At 40.0% G+C, this 24,486-nt stretch overlaps 1 protein-coding gene across 2 annotated transcripts in view; it reads left to right on the top strand.

The window, feature by feature from the left end:
* tbc1d9 (TBC1 domain family, member 9 (with GRAM domain)) overlaps window positions 1–24,486 on the top strand; it is a 100,071-nt gene that overhangs the window by 51,044 nt on the left and 24,541 nt on the right. For both annotated transcript variants that reach the window (XM_061922913.2, XM_061922912.2), the window contains exons 3-10: window positions 3,582–3,700; window positions 8,300–8,528; window positions 14,928–15,189; window positions 15,273–15,480; window positions 17,269–17,475; window positions 17,556–17,720; window positions 21,849–21,999; window positions 24,266–24,480. In XM_061922913.2, coding sequence (XP_061778897.1) covers window positions 3,582–3,700; window positions 8,300–8,528; window positions 14,928–15,189; window positions 15,273–15,480; window positions 17,269–17,475; window positions 17,556–17,720; window positions 21,849–21,999; window positions 24,266–24,480 — 1,556 coding nt within the window. The remainder of the gene's footprint in view (window positions 1–3,581; window positions 3,701–8,299; window positions 8,529–14,927; window positions 15,190–15,272; window positions 15,481–17,268; window positions 17,476–17,555; window positions 17,721–21,848; window positions 22,000–24,265; window positions 24,481–24,486) is intronic.

Raw genomic sequence — 24,486 nt, 5'->3', positions numbered from 1 at the left:
ATTCCATGCTCCCAACCTTGTGGGAACAGTTTGGCAAGAATGGGCCGCTCTTCCAACATGACTGTGCACCAGTGCACAAAGCAAGGTCCATAAAGACATGGATGACAAAGTCTGGTGTGGATGAACTTGACTGGCCTGCACAGAGTCCTGACCTGAACCCGATAGAACACCTTTGGGATGAATTAGAACGGAGTTGGGCTTGGCCCCTTAGTTCCAGTGAAAGGAACTTTGAATGCTCCAGGATACCAAAACATTTTGGACAATTCCATGGGATGGCAGCTCAAGTTCATATGTGAGTAAAGGCAGGTGACCAAATACTTTTGGCCATATAGTGTATCTGCTATAGAGATGCGCGGTTTGCGGACACAACCGCCCGATCCGCGGATTATCCGCGGATCGGGCGGATGAAATTAAAAAAAATTAGATTTTATCCGTGGGTCGGGTCGGGTCGGGTCGGGCAGTTGAAATTTAAAAAAATTAGATTTTAAATAGATTCAGGCGGGTGGCAGTTAAACCAATTCGGAAATATATATACATAGTTAAATGTTGTTACCCACATACGAAAAACGAGCAGGCACCTGCAGCATATGCCACAACAGAAGAAAAAAAAAAAAAGAGATGGACACTTTTACGGAGCGGAGAAGGGACGCCTCGCCGGGGTCCGGGACCGAGGCCCCTTCCCCCGAGAGGGCCCCACCGGGAGCCGTAGCTGAGGCGATCCGCGAGAAGGGCCCGACGCACGTCCAGGGTCACCACCGCGCCCACCGCACCGACACCCCGCCTTGTCCGCCTTCGCCGCGGCCGGCGTCACGCGCAGCAGGTAAGCAGCTTACCTGCCCGCCACCCCCGTGGCCGGGGGCTCGTAACAGGGGTCACTCCGCGCGCTCCGCCCGCGCAGCTTACCTGCCCGCCACCCCCATTGCCGGGGGCGCGTAACAGGGGTCACTCCGCGCGCAGTGCGCTCACGAAAGGGGTGGGGCTCACCCTGGTTGATATAGACAGCAGGACGGTGGCCATGGAAGTTGGAACCCGCTAAGGAGTGTGTAACAATCCACCTGCCGAATCAACTAGCCCTGAAAATGGATGGCGCTGGAGCGTCGGGCCCATACCCGGCCGTCGCCGGCAGCGAGACGCGCTTGGAGGTGCGCTCAGCGCGGCTCCCATATGATTGCGCACTGGTGTGCGTCTGGGTCGTGACAGCGTGGCACGCGAATGTCTGTGCTGCATTGGATCAGTCTCCTTTCTTTAACAGGCAAAAGCTTTATAACCTCACTAATGCCTTGCATCGTCTATATTAGATATATAACAACGGGCGGGTGCGGTTCTGATCAAATGTTAAGTCGGGTGGATGGCGGATGGTTGACGACTTTCTGATGCGGTTGCGGATGAAATGATTGCCTATCCGCGCATCTCTAATCTGCTAATACACCACATTTAAATTCTAAAGTTTGACCTGTATGAGTTGTATTGACTTTAATCTTTAGGGGACTGACGTGTGTGTGTGTGTGTGTGTGTGTGTGTGTGTGTGTGTGTGTGTGTGTGTGTGTGTGTGTGTGTGTGTGTGTGTGTGTGTGTGTGTGTGTGTGTGTGTGTGTGTGTGTGTGTGTGTGTGTGTGTGTGTGTGTGTGTGTGTGTGTGTGTGTGTGTGTGTGTGTGTGTGTGTGTGTGTGTGTGTGTGTGTGTGTGTGAAATTTGGTAAATGTGGTTGGTAAACATGGCTGCAATTAAGAAAAACCTCTTTTCAGGGGCACGTCTGGGATACGGCTACTACCGTATTTTTCGGACTATAAGTCGCAGTTTTTTTAGGGAGGCTGGTGTCATGTTTGTCCTCCTACAGAAACCATATTAAAACAAAAAATTATTTTTTTCCCCTCATATTTTGCCATTTTTCATACATTTTTAAAAAAGCTCCAGAGAGCCACTAGGGCGGCGCTAAAGAGCCGCATGCGGCTCGAGAGCCGTGGGTTGCCGACCCCTGGACTAGACGTATATGATTTCATGGGATTTAGCGTTTAGGAGTGACAGATTGTTTGGTAAACGTATAGCATGTTCTATATGTTATAGTTATTTGAATGACTCTTACCATAATATGTTACGTTAACATACCAGTTGGTTATTTATGCCTCATATAACGTACACTTATTCAGCCTGTTGTTCACTATTCTTTATTTATTTTAAGTTGCCTTTCAAATGTCTATTCTTGGTGTTGGGTTTTATCAAATGCATTTCCCCAAAAAATGCAACTTATACTCCAGTGCGACTTATATATGTTTTTTTCCTTCTTTATCATGCATTTTCGGCAGGTGCGACTTATACTCCGGTGCGGCTTATACTCCGAAAAAATACGGTACTTGTCCGTAATGCATTGAGCATTGGTCTATTTTATAACTTTGAGTATATAATGTATATATTGTGTGCTAACATGTCTAGTAGGGATGTGGGAAAAAATCAATTCGAATCGCGATTCTCACGTTGTGCGATTCAGAATCGATTCTCTTTTTTTTTTTAAAAACGATTTTTTAATTTTTAATTTTTTCTTATTTTACATTTTTATTTATTTATTTATTTTTTTAATTAATCAATCCAACAAAACAATACACAGCCATACCATAACAATGCAATCCAATTCCAAAACCAAACCGACCCAGCAACACTCAGAACTGAAATAAACAGAGCAATTGAGAGGAGACACAAACACGACACAGAACAAACCAAAAGTAGTGAAACAAAAATGAATGTTATCAACAACAGTATCAATATTAGTTACAATTTCAACATAGCAGTGATTAAAAATCCCTCATTGACATTATCATTAGACATTTATAAAAAAAAAAAAAAGAATAGTGTCACAGTGGCTTACACTTGCATCGCATCTCATAAGCTTGACAACACACTGTGTCCAATATTTTCACAAAGATAAAAAAAAGTCATATTTTTGGTTCATTTAATAGTTAAAACAAATTTACATTATTGCAATCAGTTGATAAAACATTGTCCTTAACAATTATAAAAGCTTTCTACAAAAATCTACTACCGGTACTCTGCTTGCATGTCAGCAGACTGGGGTAGATCCTGCTGAAATCCTATGTATTGAATGAATAGAGAATCCTTTTGAATCGGGAAAAAAATCGTTTTTGAAACGAGAATCGCATTGAATCGAAAAAAAAAAAATCTATTTTTAATCGAATCGTGACCCCAAGAATCCATATTGAATCGAATTGTGGGACACCCAAAGATTCACAGCCCTAATGTCTAGAAACAATTTGAACACAACCCTTAGCGCGTGCCACAAATGGTATTTACAGTCATCAAATCGAGGCCAATTGCCAGATGTTCGAAGCTGCTGTAGTTTCTATCCCCTTCTTGTTCTTTGCCCTCTGCTTCACCATTTGCTCTTAATTCCTCGCTGCGGAACGATTCATGGCTCATTTGTCGCAAGTGCAATTGCCAGGAATAGTGGCGTACAGAGGAGGGAGAGTGGTTGAGGTTTGCTAATTCCATTAACAGTTGTTGTCTGTGGCCAGAAACAGACAAAGTATAGTTGTGTTTATCTCTTCACACATCTTCATCTTTCATTGCAGGAACATCACGTAAAGAGATCACGGAGCACTGGGAGTGGCTGGAGCACAACATGCTGCAGACTCTCTCCATCTTTGAGAACGAGAACGACATAACCACCTTCGTCAAAGGAAAAGTCCAGGCAAGTGTGACACTGTTTTCCTTACTGGTGTAAGCAACATAGAACACAAAGTATTAGGAACTAGAACAGCACTCCGTGATGGCAAACCTCTGCCATGTCCTACCTCAAAATGGCAGAAGTGAATTATATTTATATAGCGCTTTTCTCTAGTGACTCAAAGCGCTTTACATATTATAAAGGTTTATTTGAAATAGGGACAGATACAGAAACATATCTGAAACAGTTATCCAATGTATGCATCATAGTGTTTGTAGCCAAAGCTAATTTACAACACTTGTCCCCAACAACAACAACACAGATCTAACATCATTAAAAATAGGAAAATAAAAAGAATGAGGCAAAGAGGAGTCGATAATAATGATAATAGTAATAATACAGACAAAGTGCAAACTAGATAAAAGCCAATAATAATAATAACAGACAAAGTGCAGACTAGATAAAAACCAATTAGTAAAAACTAAACATGGAAACACGATTGTTGCTCAACTAGCCACAATTTTGTTTGTTTTTTGAAAGTGACAAGTGCAGGTATACTTTTCAAAGTGTCAGGTGGAGAGTTCCATAGTTGTGGTCCTTCTATTGAAAAGGCAGTCTGGGCAAAAGCTGTCCTACGGAATGGAACGCAACAGTTGCCTTTTGACATTACTCGGGTGGTAGATCTGGGGCCGTATTTATCAAGCGTCTTAGAGTGCCATTTTACACTTAAGTCCTGAGAATTTGCGAAATTTAGTCCTACTCTCAAACTTAAGAATAAAAGCTATTTATCAACTTTCTTAAGTCTAAGAATCACTCCTACTCTACACGATATTTAAGAGACCTTCAGAGGTGTCCTAAGTGGTTAGGAGTTGCCAGCGGGGGATGGCACTGAGGCGAGAGAGACGTGCGCGAACGTTCAGGGAGCGGAAGGATGTCCTGGCTTTGTTTGATGACGAGCAGCTGATCAAACGGTATCGTTTAGACAGAGCGGGTATTATTTTTGTCACAGATTTAATAAGGGGCGTCATCTCATCAGCAACATCACGCAGCAGAGCTTTCACATCAGAACTAAAGGTCATCACAATGCTTCGATATCTCACCACTGGGAAAATGAATTGGAAAGAAAAGGAAACATTTATTTTTGATTCATTGCCAATATTGTTTGTTTGTTTTGTATTATTTTGTAGTTTATTGTCAAAATATACACTCCCATTGTCCACTTAAATATTTCTAAGAAATGTCTTTATTCTTAGACAAGGGATTCCCTTCCGTGATGGTCATTTCTATGGACACAGAAATGACGTCACCTAAAATTCCGTTTACGGCACATAGTAATGTCGTAATTCAGCTCTGAGTGTGACACTTAAGATTCAGTCCTACACTTCGCTGAAAGTGTGAGTAAGATGCTTGATAACTAACTTTTAAGTGCAGCTTTCAGCGAAGAATTTCTTTACTCATAAGTCAACTCTTAGCAGACTTCTTAGGAGTAATTCTAAGACGCTTGATAAATACGGCCCCTGGTGCCACTTTGCAGTCTTGTAATTGCCTTGCAGAGCAATTGGGGAGTGAAGTTATCCAAGCATTTAAAAAACAGTTTGACTGTGTGTAACAAAATTGTCAGGTTCAAACACTAATGACATCTATTAAACAAGACAAGAGGCACAGAATTAAACAGAGACAGAATTCAATTTGGACTCAATATATTGAGGAGAGTCGCCCGGACATTGTATCCTTCTACAATCTCCAGCACGCTCTGCCAAAAGATTGTATGCCTCCTTCTTTTATTTTGGACCCTCCCCGACCACTTTGCCACCGCTGTTTCCAAAGGACAAAGGTCGCAAAAAAGTTCACAGAAAAGGTCGTAAACAATTCACAGGAAAGGTCAGTTCAAAAAGAGTTCGTAAAATACTTCGAAAAGAGTTCGTCTGGAAATTGGGCAGATCCTGTCATCTCTCCGCTCTGAAGTCCTTGGGCCAGAACAATCTCCTTCTGTTGATTACCATAAAATGAAAGAACACAAGAACACCATCTTGCCCCCCCACACACACACACTGGAGTTTTACGAGCCTTACTCTTGGTAGGCCTCAAAGACAGCATTTTGTTTTCTTGTCAGGAACACAATGTAATACAAAGTTTTTGTGATAATTTAGAAACAATTATTCTAACAAAAATAAAATTGGGAAAACTTAAAATATTGTATTTGGTTCAAATTTGGCAATGATGATATCGTATACTCTTCTTGTTTAAGACTTTCAAGGCGCGGTTATAAAGACACTCAATGGTCTTGATTGATGACTGGTGTGCCTGGGACCATGTAGTTAAGCCAAAAGATATGTGTGAAAGAATCACTGAATTCATTAAAGTAAAAGCACAAGTGGAACCCATAAGCTAAGTCACATTTAAACCAGTTTGGGTGGCACTGGGAGCAGGTGGGTAAAGTATATTGCCCAAGGGCACAACGGCAGTGATGGCGGAAGCGGGGATCGAACCTGCAACCCTTCTGGTGTCACTGTCTGGACGGTCATCCGGATCACCCCCAAAAAAGAACTAATTGTTCCTTATTCCATTTTGGACATTTGGACTTGAAGAGGCAGTATTATGCAAAACCAACTTTTCTTAGCTGTTTGCACCTAATTTGGTGTATTTGGGATCCCCACAAGTCCTGAAAATGTGAAATCAATCCATGGAGGCATGGCGGAGATATTTACCAAACAGCCTTGGCTTTTGTCTAAATTGTTCCAAAAAAGCCATGTAGAATTTGAGATTTTAGTGACTTATTTTGCCTTAGTTAAGTCAGTGGATATGGTGGAGGTTTACCCGAAGAGCTTTTTTTATTCAGTTGTGGTCAACAGGGTCCTTCTTTTCCTTTGTCCTCTTGTTGTGGGGCAGACTGGCTCGTACATGCACATGCATCCTCAAATGTTGTAATTTCTAACATCTAGTTCAAACTTACAGCGGTCAGTAGACTCTATATGGAAGCACTGACAACTACAACATGGCTGATGGGGGAAGAGACGCAGTTGTGCAGGCACATAAATAAGACCGGCCACAAAACGGCGAATTTGGGAAGGGAACGGCTTGAAGATGATCTGTAAAATGTAATCGATGCAAAATTTTGACGGAAAGCCACCATTACATGTTATGTAGGCCCCAAGGAAGGGTTTTAAATGTAGAAAAACATGAAAATACGACCTCTTTTAAAGGGGAACATTATCACAATTTCAGAATGGTTAAAACCATTAAAAATCAGTTCCCAGTGGCTTATTTTATTTTTCAAAGTTTTTTTCAAAATTTTACCCATCACGCAATATCCCTAAAAAAAAGCTTCAAAGTGCCTGATTTTAACCATCGTTATATACACCCGTCCATTTTCCTGTGACGTCACATAGTGATGCCAATACAAACAAACATGGCGCATAGAACAGCAAGCTATAGCGACATTAGCTCGGATTCAGACTCGGATTTCAGCGGCTTAAGCGATTCAACAGATTACGCATGTATTGAAACGGATGGTTGTAGTGTGGAGGCAGGTAGCGAAAACGAAATTGAAGAAGAAACTGAAGCTATTGAGCCATATCTGTTTGAACCGTATGCAAGCGAAACCGACGAAAACGACGAAAGCGAGGACGAATTCGGCGATCGCCTTCTAACCAACGATTGGTATGTGTTTGTTTGGCATTAAAGGAAACCAACAACTATGAACTAGGTTTACAGCATATGAAATACATTTGGCAACAACATGCACTTTGAGAGTGCAGACAGCCCAGTTTTCATCAATTAATATATTCTGTAGACATACCCTCATCCGCTCTCTTTTCCTGAAAGCTGATCTGTCCAGTTTTGGAGTTGATGTCAGCAGGCCAGGGAAGCTAGGGTCGATATTCTTCTCTTGATCATCTTCAGTGGCATAAGGGACGGTGTGAGCCAAGACATCCAGGGGGTTTAGCTCGCTCGTCTGCTACCGAGGTCCTTTGTCCCTGAATTGCTCACACACTCTGGCAGATTCAATGGGGGTCTGGCGGCAGATTTCTTTGACTTTATCGTTGGAAATGCATCTGCTTTGAGTGTCGCAGGATATCCACACATTCTTGCCATCTCTGTCGTAGCATAGCTTTCGTCGGTAAAGTGTGCGGAACAAATGTCCAATTTCTTGCCACTTTCGCATCTTTGGGCCACTGGTGCAACTTGAATCCGTCCCTGTTCGTGTTGTTACACCCTCCGACAACACACCGACGAGGCATGATGTCTCCAAGGTACGGAAAACAGTCGAAAAAACGGAAAATAACAGCTGATTTGACTCGGTGTTTGAGAAAATGGCGGATTGCTTCTTGATGTGACGTCACATTGGGACGTCATCGCTCCGAGAGCGAATAATAGAAAGGCGTTTAATTCGCCAAAATTCACCCATTTAGAGTTCGGAAATCGGTTAAAAAAATATATGGTCTTTTTTTCTGCAACAACAAGGTATATATAGACGCTTACATAGGTCTGGTGATAATGTTCCCCTTTAAAGAGCATAGACATCCTCTCAGGCAAAATTATTAGAGCAAAAGCCTTTTTTTTTTACAAATATTCTATCTATATTTTGTAACTGAATCTTCTCTTTTGTGTGTTGCGCTACAGGGCATCATCGCAGAGTACAACAAGAACCACGATGTCAAAGAGGACGACGACACGGACAAGTTCAAAGAGGCCAGCTCCAGGTTCCGCAAGTTGTTCGGCATGCCGGAGGAGGAGAAGCTGGTCAACTATTACTCCTGCAGCTACTGGAAGGGCAAGGTGCCCCGACAAGGGTGGCTCTACCTCAGCATCAACCACCTGTGCTTCTACTCCTACTTACTAGGCAAAGAAGGTTGGTACAAGATACACCTGGGCTAATTGAACGATGAGTGAAAGTGAACATTCTTTGCGTGGGTTTCAGCAGCTGTGTACTACCATACTTGCCAACCTTGAGACCTCCTATTTCGGGAGGTGGGGGGTGGGGGGCGTGGTCGGGCAGGGGGCGTGGTTGGGGGGCGTGGTTAAGAGATATATATATATAAGAAATACTTGACTTTCAGTGAATTCTAGCTATATATATATATTTTTCTATTACATATATATATATATATATGTGTGTATACACATATATATATATATATATATATATATATATATATATATATATATATATATATATATATATATAAATAAATAAAAGAAATACTTGAATTTCAGTGTTCATTTATTTACACATATACACACACATAACACTCATCTACTCATTGTTGAGTTAAGGGTTGAATTGTCCATCCTTGTTCTATTCTCTGTCACTATTTCAGAACACACACATTATACAAATATACATTATAAAATCAATAAGAAAACGGGAGCTCTAATTTGGGAGTCTGAATTAGGATCAGAAGTTCCTATATAAACATTGCGCACTCACGTCGCCTGTTTGTATTGATTACTGCAGCTGTGCACTGGATTCATTCACAAATACAAACTACAACTCACAAACACTTTAGAGTTAGGCTCCACCATCAGAATGTGATGGTGTGACACTTATAAAGATCACATGGATGATCAGTGATTCAGTGAGTTGATTTACCAAAACTAACCTGTTATACAAGAGGAAAAAGCACACAGGACGTTTCAATTGTTCACAGACTGGTCGCTCTCATCAGAATGACAAGACACTTCCGGTCTGCAGGTGATAGCATTCAATTGGGAAGAAACGCCCTACTGCCCTCTACTGACCAATGTGAATACTGATAAATGTGTAATGACAGCTCCAAAAACGAATTCAAACAACAAAATAAAATAAATAAATCAACACAAAAATGTGACACATTATGGGTGGGTCACATATGCATGTACAGTAGATGGCAGTATTGTCCTGTTTAAAAGTGTCACAACATTGCTGTTTACGGCAGGCGAACTGCTTTACGAGGGACGAAAACTTGACTGCTGTTGTTGTGTGTTGTTACCGCGCTGGGAGGACGTTAATGAAACTGCCTAACAATAAACACACATAAGAAACCAAGAACTCGTCCTCCATCATTAGCTGTTTATATGGTGGGAAAGCGGACGTGAGAACAGGCTGTCAACACGTCACTCAGGTCCGCATGGAGCTGGAGGGGGCGTGGCCTCCATCTCCGCCTGAATTTCGGGAGATTTTCGGGAGAAACTTTGTCCCGGGAGGTTTTCGGGAGAGGCGCTGAATTTCGGGAGTCTCCCGGAAAATCCGGGAGGGTTGACAAGTATGGTACTACATGCACATGAGCTGTAGAAACAACCGCTGTATAATTCTTGACACTTAGCATTACCGTATTCAATTAAATATGTAAGCTTTTGCTTCTTCCTGCTCTTTTTCAAACACACACACCATCTCATTTCCTTTTTTTCCAATTTATTTTGTGTAATTGTATAGATGGTTGTTGTGATCGAAATAAAGGCTAAACAACAACAAGTTCAATTTAAATGATCGGCAAACCGTGATTGATAACCACACTGACAATATGATGGACCGACTCCACTGCAAAAAGTGAGTGTTCAAAAACAAGGGAAAAAAATACAAAAATGAGGGGTATTTTACTCCAACTAAGCAAAATTCTCTGCCAATAGAACAACAAAATTTGGCTTGTCAAGACTTTCCAAAACAAGTAAAATTAGCTAACCTCAATGAACCCCAAAATACCTTAAAATAAGTATAGTCTCACTAATAACAAGTGCACTTTTCTTGATAGCAAAAACAAATATGAGACCTTTTTTCTGAATATGTTGAAAAATATTCTTAAATTGATGCACTCAGTACTTGGTTGGGAATTCTTTTGCACGGATTACTGCAATCGAGGACAGTAATGCCATGGTCAGTACACCAGTTACTGGTGGTTTTGGCACTATGGGCAGGTGCCAGAACATGCTGGAAAATGAAATCATCATCTCCATAGAACTTTTCAATGGATGGAAGCATGTAGTGCTCTAAAATCTCTTGGTACACAGCTGCATTGACTCTGGACTTGATGAAACACAGTGGACCAACACCAGCAGCTGACATGGCTCCCCAAACCATTGCCCAGCCTTCCTCCAGACTCTAGCGCCTTGACTTCCAAATGAAATACAAAACTTGCTTTCGTCTGAAAACAGGACTCTGGACCACTCTGCAACTATCCAGTGCTTCTTTTCCATAGCCCAAGTCAGACGCTTCGAGAGATTTTAGAGCACTACATGCTTCCATCTGTTGAAAAGCTCTATGGAGATGATGATTTCATTTTCTAGCATGATCTGGCACCTGCCCACAGTGCCAAAACCACCAGTAACTGGTGTACTGACCATGGCATTACTGTCCTCGATTGGCCGGCCAACTCCCCTGACTTGAACCCCATAGAGAATTTGTGAGGTATTGTGAAGAAGAAGCTGAAAGACACCAGACCCAATAATGCAAATGAGCTAAAGGCCGATATTGAAGCATCCATGACACTTCAGCAATACCACAGGCTGATTGCCTCCATGCCACGCCGCATTGATACAGTAATCCATGCAAAAGGATTCCCAACCAAGTACTGAGTGCATTAATTGACATTTTCAAATGTTTGATTTTGTTTTGCTGTTATAAATTGTTTTTTTTTACTTGGTCTGAGGAAATATTCTAATTTTTTGAGATGGGATTTTTGAGTTTTCTTAAGCTGTATGTCATAATCAGCAATATTAAAATAATAAAAGGCTTGCAATTAGGGATGTCCGATAATGGCTTTTTGCCGATATCCGATATTCCGATATTGTCCAACTCTTTAATTACCGATACCAATATCAACCGATACTGATATCAACCGATATATACAGTCGTGGAATTAACACATTATTATGCCTAATTTGGACAACCAGGTATGGTGAAGATGAGGTCCTTTTTTAAAAATAAATAAATAAATAAAATAAGATAAATAAATTAAAAACATTTTCTTGAATAAAAAAAGAAAGTAAAACCATATAAAAACAGTTACATAAAAACTAATAATTAATGAAAATGAGTAAAATTAACTGTTAAAGGTTAGTACTATTAGTGGACCAGCAGCACGCACAATCATGTGTGCTTACGGACTGTATCCCTTGCAGACTGTATTGATATATATTGATATATAATGTAGGAACCAGAATATTAATAACAGAAAGAAACAACCCTTTTGTGTGAATGAGTGTAAATGGGGAAGGTTTTTTTTTTTGGGTTGATGCACTAATTGTAAGTGTATCTTGTGTTTTTTATGTTGATTTAATAAAATAAAATAAATAAAAAAAAACAAAAACGATACCGATAAAAAACCGATACCGATCATTTCCGATATTACATTTTAAAGCATTTATCGGCCGATATTATCGGACATCTCTACTTGCAATATTTCAGTTGATGTGTAATGAATCCAGAACGAATGACATTTTTGTTTTTTTAATTGCATTACAGAAAATAAAGAACTTTATCACAATATTCTAATTTTCTGAGACAGTCCTGTAGTGCTGAACATGTCGATGAGTTTTGGAACTTTGTTTGACGCTCTTGTCAAACTGGATTGTTTGCTAGCATAAACACATGGTTGTGGCTCTGTACGGGTCCTTCACAAGATATAGTGACTTCTGCCTTTTTGTCAGAATCCATAAAGCATACAATAATAATTCTCAGTTCATTTAATGCTATGTTTATCACTGTGGTCACAGTTTTGACAGGCATGGACAGAATTCACTGGAACACATTGCAAGTCCAGGCGTCCTGTAAGAAGCATACAGTCTACATTAAACAATAAACTATTGTCTCTCACTCAACACTAAACAACCAAAGATGAAACCTTGTATCTTTTTATTTGTCCTCTTTCTGGAGACTTTCACTTCAACCGTTTAACAACGTCTAACCTGATTGTATTGTGTCCTACTGGAATGCATGATATGTGTCATTTTTAGCCGTTTAAAGTCCACTGCAAATGCTTTTTGTGTGCTTAATCACACATTATGTTCAGATCCCGTTTAAATTCAATGTGCTTCGCATTTTTCTGTCATTTAAGTTCATTTCTGAATGAGACATATGCACATACTGTATATCAACAGTCGGAGGATGCCCAGTGGTATACATTGTGGTTGTGCATGCATTTCAAGCTGAAGTGCTACTTGGTAAATTAGCCACAGAACCTTTTATATTAGGGGTGTAACGGTACACAAAAATTTCGGTTCAGTTTAGAGGTCACGGTTCGGTTCATTTTCGGTACAGTAAGAAAACAACAAAATATAAATGTTATGGTTATTTATCTACCAAATTTGTAAACAATGGCTTTATCCTTTTAACATTGGGAACACTATAATAATTCTGCCCACGTTAATCAACATTAAACTGCCTCAAGTTGTTGCTCAGATTAAATAAAATGACAAAACTTTTCTTCTACATATAAAAAGTGCAACATTAAACAGTTTCAAGTCAACTCATCATGCTTAATTTATTACAGCATTTGGGAAGCCTGTAGTTGATTTATTATGTAAATGTTATATTTTTATCAACATGTGATATCAGGGACCCTGCCATTCAAAACTAGGCTGCGGCATTACTAATAATTAATGTAACTATAGCTGAAAAAATGTTACAATAGCAATAGGAGAGACTATTCATCCCTGAACACCATGGAGTTCATGTAGGCTTAATGATGCACTTACATTATTATATCAACTATCAGAGACAGAAACTCTTCATTTAACGTAATGTCCTTTTTTGCTGCTTCAACACAGCTCAATCAACACAGAAAAAGGTAAAGTGAAATAACAGACAGACAGGGCTTTGCTGTCCGTAACACACACACCGCAAAATGAGCTAACGTTACGCTAAAAGCGAATTAGTCTTCACCTCAAGCCAGGACTGCGAGCGAGCTGAGCTGCCTTTTATATTTCTAGAAGGTCAACGGGCTCATAGTGATGTTGACTGGGAGGTGTTTATTATCATTTGGGGAGAGTATGCTGCCTGATGCTTACCTGCTAAACGCTAAGCACTGACTACATGCGCTCTGAATACGCACTGCTGATTGGCTGTTACCGCTCTGTTTGTAACCAATCAGATGGTTGTGTGGGTGGGACAATGCTGGGTGCTGTGTAGAGGACTGACAGAAACAGAGGCAGAAGGAAGAGGAGGCGGCTACTTAATGTGTTCGTGTGGAAACTCGTTCGGTACACCTCCGAACCGAACCGAAACCCCCGTACCGAAACGGTTCAATACAAATACACGTACCGTTACACCCCTATTTTATACACAATTACATTGATCTATTTTGTTTATTTTCTTCCTATTTTGGCTACATTTAATATCTCAAAAGTATAGCATCAAAATAAAATGTTCAAATATAAGTTGTTAAATTTATATAAATCAATAAATGCATTTAAAAATGTATTAACAGGTAAATTTAGATACAAATAAATAAATACGGGTAAATAAATAGGGTGAGAAGGGTGAGAAGCTCTGTCATCCAGGAGGAACTCAGAGTAAAGCCGCTGCTCCTCCACATCGAGAGGAGCCAGATGAGGTGGCTCGGGCATCTGGTCAGGATGCCACCCGAACGTCTCCCTAGGGAGGTGTTTCGGGGCACGTCCGACCGGTAGGAGGCCAAGGGGAAGACCCAGGACACGTTGGGAAGACTATGTCTCCCGGCTGGCCTGGGAACGCCTCGGGATCCCCCGGGAGGAGCTGGACGAAGTGGCTGGGGTGAGGGACGTCTGGGCTTCTCTGCTTAGGCTGTTGCCCCCGTGACCCGACCTCGAATAAGTGCAAGAAAATGGATGGATGGTTAGATGGGTAAATAAATATAATTATAAATAATTGAATAGAAAAAATCAATTACTACAGCCTGTTTGAGGCCATGAAAAGACACACTTTTCAAAGTACTTCTTTGATCATGGTTTTATTAGTTATACTCAAACTACAAAACTTTGAAGGGAGGTTGGATATAAGCCAAGAAAGACAGTAGAACGTTAGATTTTGGTGCAGATCTGGATAGATGTTCATATCTTTCACTTTTCTCCATTAGTCGTCTTGCAATGGGGCCAAGTGCGGCATGAATCCATCAGATGTGTGCACCTGCTCTATAATGATCATTATTGCCCCCTACAGGACTGGAGGGGAACATTATTGTTACAGATTTGTCATTCGATCAGCTGGGAGAAATGGTCACATTGTTTTACGCACTGACACAGGCGGTGTGGTTGACTTTCATCTCCCACAGTCTATTTGTCTCTTGTTCTCCATCAGTCAAACTGGTGGTGCGCTGGGCGGACATCACGCAGCTGGAGAAGAGCGCCACCCTCCTGCTGCCCGACGGCATCAAGGTGAGCACGCGCAGCCACGAGCACGTCTTCTCCGTCTTCCTCAACATCAACGAGACCTTCAAGCTGGCGGAGCAGCTGGCCAACATCGCCATGCGTCAGCTCCTGGACAACAAGGGCTTCGAGGAGGACCGCTCGCTGCCCAAACTCAAGAAGAAGTCGCCCAAGAAGGTGTCGGCCCTCAAGAGGTGACTTGTTACACGACTCTGACCTCTTTCATGCAAATGTCGGCTATTTAATGACTTAACTTAATTTAATGTCATATCTCCAGGGACTTGGATGCCAGAGCCAAGAGCGAGCGTTACAGGGCGCTGTTCCGTCTGCCCAAAGATGAAAAACTGGACGGGCACACAGGCTGCACCCTGTGGACTCCTTTTAACAAAATGCACATTCTGGGACAGATGTTTGTCTCCACCAACTACATCTGCTTCACCAGCAAGGAGGAGATGCAGTGTAGCCTCATTATTCCACTTCGGGAGGTCAGTCCAGCAAAATAAGTGACCACAAACTGTACCCTCACACATGATTACATCATCATCTAATGCCTTAGTTCATCCCAAGAAAGTTATTGTAGGACTTAGCAAGACATTTGTTGAACTTAAACTTTTTCAAATCAAAAAATGTATTTATTATTATATTTGTAATAATAATAAATAATATTACTATGATTTCCCTGCATTTAGTCACATTGAAATGTTACCTTTCTAACTTCTAAAATTGTACTGTAGTGAGACACTTTTAAATATTTATAATAATAAATTGTGAAAAATATTTATCTTTGCAAAATTATTTGAAAAAAAAATCCCCCAATATATTCAGCAGTATATTCTTAGACCTTTTGTTTACTTAAATAGCTTGTAATTGTTTGTATTTTCATTATTTGTATTATTAATATCAAATTATTTGATATTTAATTATATGTTTCATTACTGTATTGCAGTATACTAGTTTATTCTATTTTAATATACCATTTTTTGCAAACAAAAAAAATAAATATTTATATTTGTAATAATAATAAATATTGCTATGATTTCCTTCCATTTGGTCACATTGAAATTGAACCTTTCTAACTTCTAAAATTGTATTGTAGTGAGAAATTTTTTGGGGAAGTTTTTTCAATTTTTATTTTTTTAAATAATATATATATATATATATATATATATATATATATATATATATATATATATATATATATATAATGGCTTTATTATATTATTATACATTTATAATAATATCTTAGCAAAATTATAAATAAAAAATAATCCCCAAATATACTCAGTAGTATATCCTTAGACCTTATGTTTACTTAAATAGCTTGTAATGTTTTGTCTTTTCATTATTTGTATTATTAATAGCAAATTATTTGACATTTAATTATATGCTTCATTGTTGTATTGGAGTCTAGTATTTTATTATACCATTTTTTGCAATTATTTCCTCTCTTCCCTAATTTGCTGAGAGAAATCACATGATTTATATGGCCTTCATCCAATGGCCATATGTACTTAGGCTCTCTTTAATTTTGTGGTCGTACTTCAGATATCATACCGAGAGCTGTTTTTAATATACTGACTGTCAGGTTCAAACACTGATGACATCCATTAAACAAGACAAGAGGCAAAGAATTAAACAGAGACAGAATTCAATTTGGACTCAATTGAAGAGAAACGCCTGGACACACTGTACTCTTGTACAGTCTCCAGCACGCTCTGCCAAAAGATTGCATGCCTCCTTCTTTTATTTTGGACCCTCCCCGACCACATGGCCACGGCTGTTTCCAAAGGACAAAGGTCGCAAAAAGTTCACAGAAAAGGTCGTAAACAATTCACAGGAAAGAATAGTTCAAAAAGAGTTCCATAAAATAGTTCAAAAAGAGTTCGTAAAATAGTTCAAAAAGAGGTCGTCTGGAAATTGGGCAGATCCTGTCTTCTCTCCGCTCTGAAATCCTTGGGCCAGAACAACATCCTTCTGTTGATTACCATACATGAAAGAACCCCCCTCCCCTAAACAGTGGAGTTTTACGAGCCTTACTCTTGGTAGGTTTCAAAGACAGCTGTTGTCTTCTTGCCTGGAACTCATTTCAACACAAAGTTTTTTGTGATAACTTACAATTATTCTAACACTGACCCTCACATAAGGTAGCCAAAAAATGTGGCACCTCTCATTATGATGCAGTGCAGTTGTACACTACCGTCAAGTGCATGTGGCAAACAATGTTAAAATATCATACTGGAAGATTTAGCTGCATGGTCCACCACGTCCTGCAGGTGACCATCGTGGAGAAGGCAGACAGCTCCAACGTGCTGCCCAGCCCGGTCTCCATTAGCACCAAGAACCGCATGACTTTCCTGTTTGCCAACCTGAAGGACCGAGACTTCCTGGTGCAGAGGATCTCCGACTTCCTGCAGCAGACCCCCTCCAAGAGTTGCTTGGAGCGGGAACTCACCGGCAGCCTCAACAGCTCCGACGACGAGGTGGGGATCGTTCCGGCGTAGCCGATATCAGCACCTGCGCTTTTGTCCCTGAAGATGTGTTTTTTTTAATACTTTTCAAGGTTTACTCCCAGCACGGGTCGCTGCTCTCCACCAGCCCACAGCACAGCCTGAGTTCGGAGGGCGAGCGGAGCTTCAACCTGAACGACAGCAGCGTGCCCACCGCCACGCAGGCCCTCATGACCATGTACCGCCGCCGCTCGCCGGAGGAGTTCAATCCCAAACTGGTGAGCTGGCTCACACACCGGGGAAATGAATGCAAAGCAACACAACTTCCAGTCTTTGATATGACAACCTTTTTCTATAAGCAACAAAATATATGCATTGATAATGTAAAGTATACTTATTTTGCTTAAATCTGAAATTTAGATATACTTTTTGAGACCCTGGGGGAAATTCAGGTTTACAGCACAATTCCGTTTAAGGTTAGACAAACAATGTACAGGGAGACAGACGGTGCGGCCAATTACGACGCTCCTTAAAAGGTAGGAAAAAGGTGAACGCGGGGAGCTGAGTTATAAAAAAAAAAAGTCTCAGACAGGGCTCTTGGCGAGGGGGGTCCAGACTGAGGCCAAGAAAAAGTGTATTATATTTATAAAGCGCTTTACATAGTGAAACCCATTATTTAAGTTACATTTAAACCCGTGTGGGTGGCACTGCACTGCAAAAAGTCAGTGTTCAAAAACAAGAAAAAAATAATAAATTAGGGGTATTTAATTTGAACTAAGCAAAATTATCTGCCAATAGAACAAGAACATTTGGCCTGTCAAGACTTTCCAAAACAAGTAAAATTAGCTAACCTCAATGAACCCAAAAATACCTTAAAATAAGTATATTCTAACTAATAACAACTGTACTACTATATGAGTATGTATTTTCTAGTGTTTCATTGAAAGTAAAACAGCAAAGTCCAAGTCCACCTACTCAGTGGCCTACTGGTTAGAGTGTCTGCCCTGAGATCGGTAGGTTGTGAGTTCAAAACCCCAGCCGAGTCATACCAAAGACTATAAAAATGGGAGCCATTACCTCCCTGCTTGGCACTCAGCATCAAGGGTTGGAATTGGGGGTTAAATCATCAAAAATTATTCCCGGGCGCGGCCACTGCTGCTGCTCACTGCTCTCCTCACCTCCAAGGGGGTGAAATAGGGGATGGGTTAAATGCAGAGGACACTTTTCACCACACCTAGTGTGTGTGTGACAATCATTGGTACTTTAACTTTACTTTATTTGGCTGTCATCTGTTTTAATTATGAGACACAATTGTGTCAAAGTCATGATTTTTTTTTTCATGCTTGAAATAAGAAATGATTACTTTAAAAAAAGTAGTTGTATACTTGTGAGTGTTGATTACACAGCTTTGCAACAGTTGATATTCTAGTTTCAAGCATGTTTTACTCAATATAGGTCATCAAATCTCAGCAACAAGCTGTAATATCTTACTGAGATCATTTAGGACCAAAACACTTAAAACAAGTAAAACACTCTAACATAAAATCTGCTTAGTGAGAAGAATTATCTTATCAGACAGAAAATAAGATTGAGATATTTAATCTTACTTAGATTTCAGTTTTTGCAGTGTTACCGTCAAAAAATGTGCGACCCTTTTTCCGTTTACAGTAACACAGGGTAAAAACAACAAGCGTAGATTTTACCTTGAAAAAAAATGCAACAAGACTTGCAACAGAGGGGACGGGGGATACTGTTTGTATAAGTTTGAACAAAAAGTTGTTGTTTTTTAGCTGTTTGAAAGAATTGCTCCCATATTATAATGTAAAATGTATGAACGCCTTTCAAAATGTCAGCATCACAAACAAACTAAGTAACCTTTTAACATTACCTGTCACAAAAGTGTATAAAAGTAACTTTTTCATTTCCGGTACAATACCGATATTGGAGACTTGAGAATTGGCTGATACCAATATTGATGTAATGTGATATAATCACTAAGTATACATACTGTACTTTTATTTTTTTGTAGTGTAGAGAACAATAGTAGTTATTAAAAATGTAATTTGTGCATAAAGATATACATTTTTTTTGTATTGAAATTGCTGACTTTGTGATATATGTTGTACTCGTTGTCAGGTTGTTTTTTGTCTGAGAGCAACGATCAAACCTGGTTTAATACATGTAGTGCTAAATATGACCAGTAGAGGTAGACAAAGCTAATTGTGATAAGTCACATAGTGTGTGCAATGTTTGGTGTGTGAATGTTGTGTAATTTCTACATGTGTAAACATTTGTAGTTTATTGTGACTATATTAACACTAAACTTTTTATTTTATGTATGTAAAATATACAATGGACATTATACTTTAGTTATGTTTATATTTTCAGTCTTACAAACCTAAATAGAGGTGACAAAGCTTTCGCCGTTGCTGCTCCCAAGCTCTGGAACGACCTACCTCTGAGTGTTAGACAAGCCTCCTCTCTTCCTGTTTTTAAATCTCTCTTAAAAACATACTTTTATTCCATGGCTTTTAACACTGAGTGATATCCATCCTGCAATGGCGCCCCATAATACACCTGCTGTGAACCTGTTTTTATGTTTTTATTTATTCTATTTTATTTATTTATTTTTCATCATGTTCTGTTTGTGTTGTGTTGTGTTTGCTCGGTACTCGTTTTATCTTTTAACCTGTTCATTGTACAGCACTTTGGCTACCCCTGTGGTAAATTTTAAATGTGCTTTATAAATAAAGTTGATTTGATTTGATTTGATTAAATGATGGAAGAAGTGTAAAGAAAAAAAAATTAAGAAAGGAAAATGATTCCAAAAGAAGGAGCATCAATCAACAAAAACTGGAACTTCTTTTTCTTCATGCTTTTAACTACCGTATTTTTTGGACTATAAGTCGGTTTTTTTCATAGTTTGGCCGGGGGTGCGACTTATACTCAGGAGGGACTTATGTGTGAAATTATTAACACATTAGCGTAAAATATCAAATAATATTATTTATCTCATTCACGTAAGAGACTAGACGTATAAGATTTCATGGGATTTAGCGATTAGGAGTGACAGATTGTTTGGTAAACGTATAGCATGTTCTATATGTTATAGTTATTTGAATGACTCTTACCATAATATGTTACGTTAACATACCAGTTGGTTATTTATGCCTCATATAACGTACACTTATTCAGCCTGTTGTTCACTATTCTTTATTTATTTTAAATTGCCTTTCAAATGTCTATTCTTGGTGTTGGCTTTTATCAAATAAATTTCCCCAAAAAATGCGACTTATACTCCAGTGCGACTTATATATGTTTTTTTCCTTCTTTATTATGCATTTTTGGCCGGTGCGTCTTATACTCCAGAGCGACTTTCAAATGTCTATTCTTGGTGTTGGCTTTTATCAAATACATTTCCCAAAAAAATGCGACTTATACTCCAGTGCGACTTATATATGTTTTTTTCCTTCTTTATTATGCATTTTCAGCCGGTGCGACTTATACTCCGGAGCGACTTATAGTCCGGAAAATGCGGTAGCTGGAAATGAGTAGCGAGGGCAGAATAATTAATTTATTGACAGTGCGGTGTGAAAGCCGATGTGTTTTCTTTGCAATTAAGTAAACGTAGTCTCAAAGAAATCTAACCTGTGGAGGCACTTTTTGACGAAACATCCACATTTCGTTGTGCGGCCCTTGAACTATTGAAACTGCGGCCCCTCTTCATTATAAAATTAAATAATAAGTCTACCCCACGGCAGCTGTGGCTACAAATATAGCTTACCAACTCCTCTAAGTGTGAATGTAGAGTGAATGAATGATAGGTTCTCAGTTATCTGTAAAGCGCTATATACATTTAACCGATTATTATTCATTATTACCGTATTTATAAAAAAAAACCCACCTGGAATGGGCTTATGTTGTCTTTAAGTTGTAGTGGAATGGTAATTGTTTTTTTTTTGTGACACCTATTGGCCAAAACGATTAAGTTCAGCGCATGATGCAGTAATTTGAATAATGCGGACACATTTGTTACTGGATACTTTTCAATACGCTTCTGCCTTGGAGACTTTGTAATATGTAGTATGAAACTAGAATTTTTTTTGACAAGTGTCGCGTTTTGGACCGCAATATTTCTTTTGTCTTTTTTCTTTTTTAAAGTATGATATCCATATGGGTGACCCTTGTGAAATAAATGTTGATTTCAATGGGTTTCTTATCTGGTTAAATAAAGGTTGTAAATATCGATCTCGCCATGCCCCATTAAGTGCTTTGTGCACACTACAAACTGAGAGCTCGCAAACACAGCTATGGGCGCAGTTTTTCGACATCAATATCGGGGAAGCTTACTCTGCAACACTTTAAAAAGCCTTTCTCTAAATGTTTGTTCTTGCTTGTTTGATCAGGCTAAAGAGTTCCTGAAGGAGCAGGCTTGGAAGAACCACTTCACAGAGTACGGCCAGGGGGTGTGCATGTACCGCACCGATAAGACCAAAGAACTGGTCCTGAAAGGCATCCCAGAGGCCATGAGAGGAGAGCTCTGGCTGCTTTTCTCTGGTGAGCTTTAGTCACATGGCATATACAGTATAAGTTTGTACACACCTTCTCCTCATTTCAATGCGTTTTCTTTATTTTCATGACTATTTACATTGTAGATTGTCACTGAAGGCATCAAAACTATGACACCTGTGAAGTGAAAACCATTTCAAGTGACTACCTCTTGAAGCTCATGCACTGCAAAAAGTCATACAAGAAAGAAATAAAAATAAAATTAGGGGTATTTTATTTGAACTAAGCAAAATGATCTGCCAATAGAACAAGAAAATTTGCCTTGTCAAGACTTTCCAAAACAAGTAAAATTAGCTAACCTCAATGAACCCAAAAATACCTTAAAATAAGAATATTCTCACTAATAACAAGTGCACTTTTCTTGGTAGAAAAAAAGAGAGACCTTTTTGCTCAATATGTTGAAAAATGTTTTTAAATTAAGTAAATGCTAGTGCCATTGCATTGCATTGCCAGTGCTCTCGCTGGATCGGTTCGCAGCCGAGTGTGAAGCGACTGGGATGAGAATCAGCACCTCCAAGTCCGAGTCCATGGTTCTCGCCCGGAAAAGGGTGGAGTGCCATCTCCGGGTTGGGGAGGAGACCCTGCCCCAAGTGGAGGAGTTCAAGTACCTCGGAGTCTTGTTTACGAGTGAGGGAAGAGTGGATCGTGAGATCGACAGGCGGATCGGTGCGGCGTCTTCAGTAATGCGGACGCTGTATCGATCCGTTGTGGTGAAGAAGGAGCTGAGCCGGAAGGCAAAGCTCTGAATTTACCGGTCGATCTACGTTCCCATCCTCACCTATGGTCATGAGCTTTGGGTTATGACCGAAAGGACAAGATCACGGGTACAAGCGGCCCAAATGAGTTTCCTCCTCCCTTACAGATAGGGTGAGAAGCTCTGTCATCCGGGGGGAGCTCAAAGTAAAGCCGCTGCTCCTCCACATCGAGAGGAGCCAGATGAGGTGGTTCAGGCATCTGGTCAGGATGCCACCCGATCGCCTCCCTAGGGAGGTGTTTAGGGCACGTCCGACCGGTAGGAGGCCACGGGGAAGACCTAGGACACGTTGGGAAGACTATGTCTCCCGGCTGGCCTGGGAACGCCTCGGGATCCCCCGGGAGGAGCTGGACGAAGTGGCTGGGGAGAGGGAAGTCTGGGCTTCCCTGCTTAGGCTGCTGCCCCCGCGACCCGACCTCGGATAAGCGGAAGAAGATGGATGGATGGCTAGTGCCATTATCTTGACATAATGATATGCCCTCAGCATTATGATTTTTTAAACCAGCAAACTTTTACTAAAAACTAATTTATTTTTCTTAACGGAAAGGCAACAAGGCAACCGCTTGTTACTCTCGGGGTCTCCTAGCCGCTCAGGCAAATCATATTGTCTAAAAATGCATTTTTCCATTCATAACATGACATCATCGCGCGTCAGTTAGTGCACATATATACAGCCCGACACCCGGCCCAATATTTTTTTATTGTAATTTTGAAACATTTATCTGAATGTGCATGAACTATTTATGTTTGAAATGTCAAATGTTTAAATATTAACTGTCAGTTTACTGTACTGTGCCAACTGTACTACTATATGAGTACGTATTTTCTATTGTTTCATTGAAAATAAAACCGCAAAGTCCATTTGGCCGTCATCCGTTTTAATTATGAGACACAATTGTGTCAAAGTCATGATTTGTTTTTCATGCTTCAAATAAGAAATTATTACTTTAAAAAAGTAGTTTTATACTTGTGAGTGTTGATGACACAGCTTTGCAACAGTTGATATTCTAGTTCCAAGCATGTTTTACTCAATATAGGTCATCAAATCTCAGCAACAAGCTGTAATATCTTACTGAGATCATTTAGGACCAAAACACTTAAAACAAGTAAAACACTCTAACATAAAATCTGCTTAGTGAGAAGAATTATCTTATCAGACAGAAAATAAGCAAATATCACCCTTATTTGAGATATTTAATCTTATTTAGATTTCAGTTGTTGCAGTGTGGAGAGAATGCCAAGAGTGTGCAAAGCAGTAATCAGAGCAAAGGGTGGCTATTTTGAAGAAACTAGAATATAAAACATGTTTTCAGTTATTTCACCTTTTTTTTGTTAAGTACATAACTCCACATGTGTTCATTCACAGTTTTGATGTGACAATCTACAACGTAAATAGTCATGAAAATAAAGAAAATTGAATGAGGAGAAAGGTGTGTCCAAACTTTTGGCCTGTACTGTATACTCTCACCTATCACTGTCCTCACCTGGAACATTTTCCAGGAGCGATCAACGAGATGGCCACCAATCCCGGCTATTACGAAGACCTGGTGGAGAGGTCGATGGGGAAGTACAACTTGGCCACGGAGGAGATCGAGCGAGACCTTCACCGCTCGCTGCCGGAGCACCCCGCCTTCCAGAACGAGATAGGTATCGCTGCCCTGCGCCGGGTCCTAACCGCTTACGCCTTCAGAAACCCAAACATCGGATACTGCCAGGTAGCG

Source organism: Nerophis lumbriciformis, linkage group LG27 (genome assembly GCF_033978685.3).
Source record: "Nerophis lumbriciformis linkage group LG27, RoL_Nlum_v2.1, whole genome shotgun sequence".
Taxonomy (NCBI): Eukaryota; Metazoa; Chordata; class Actinopteri; order Syngnathiformes; family Syngnathidae; genus Nerophis; species Nerophis lumbriciformis.
This window is presented reverse-complemented; position numbering and strand designations above follow the sequence as displayed.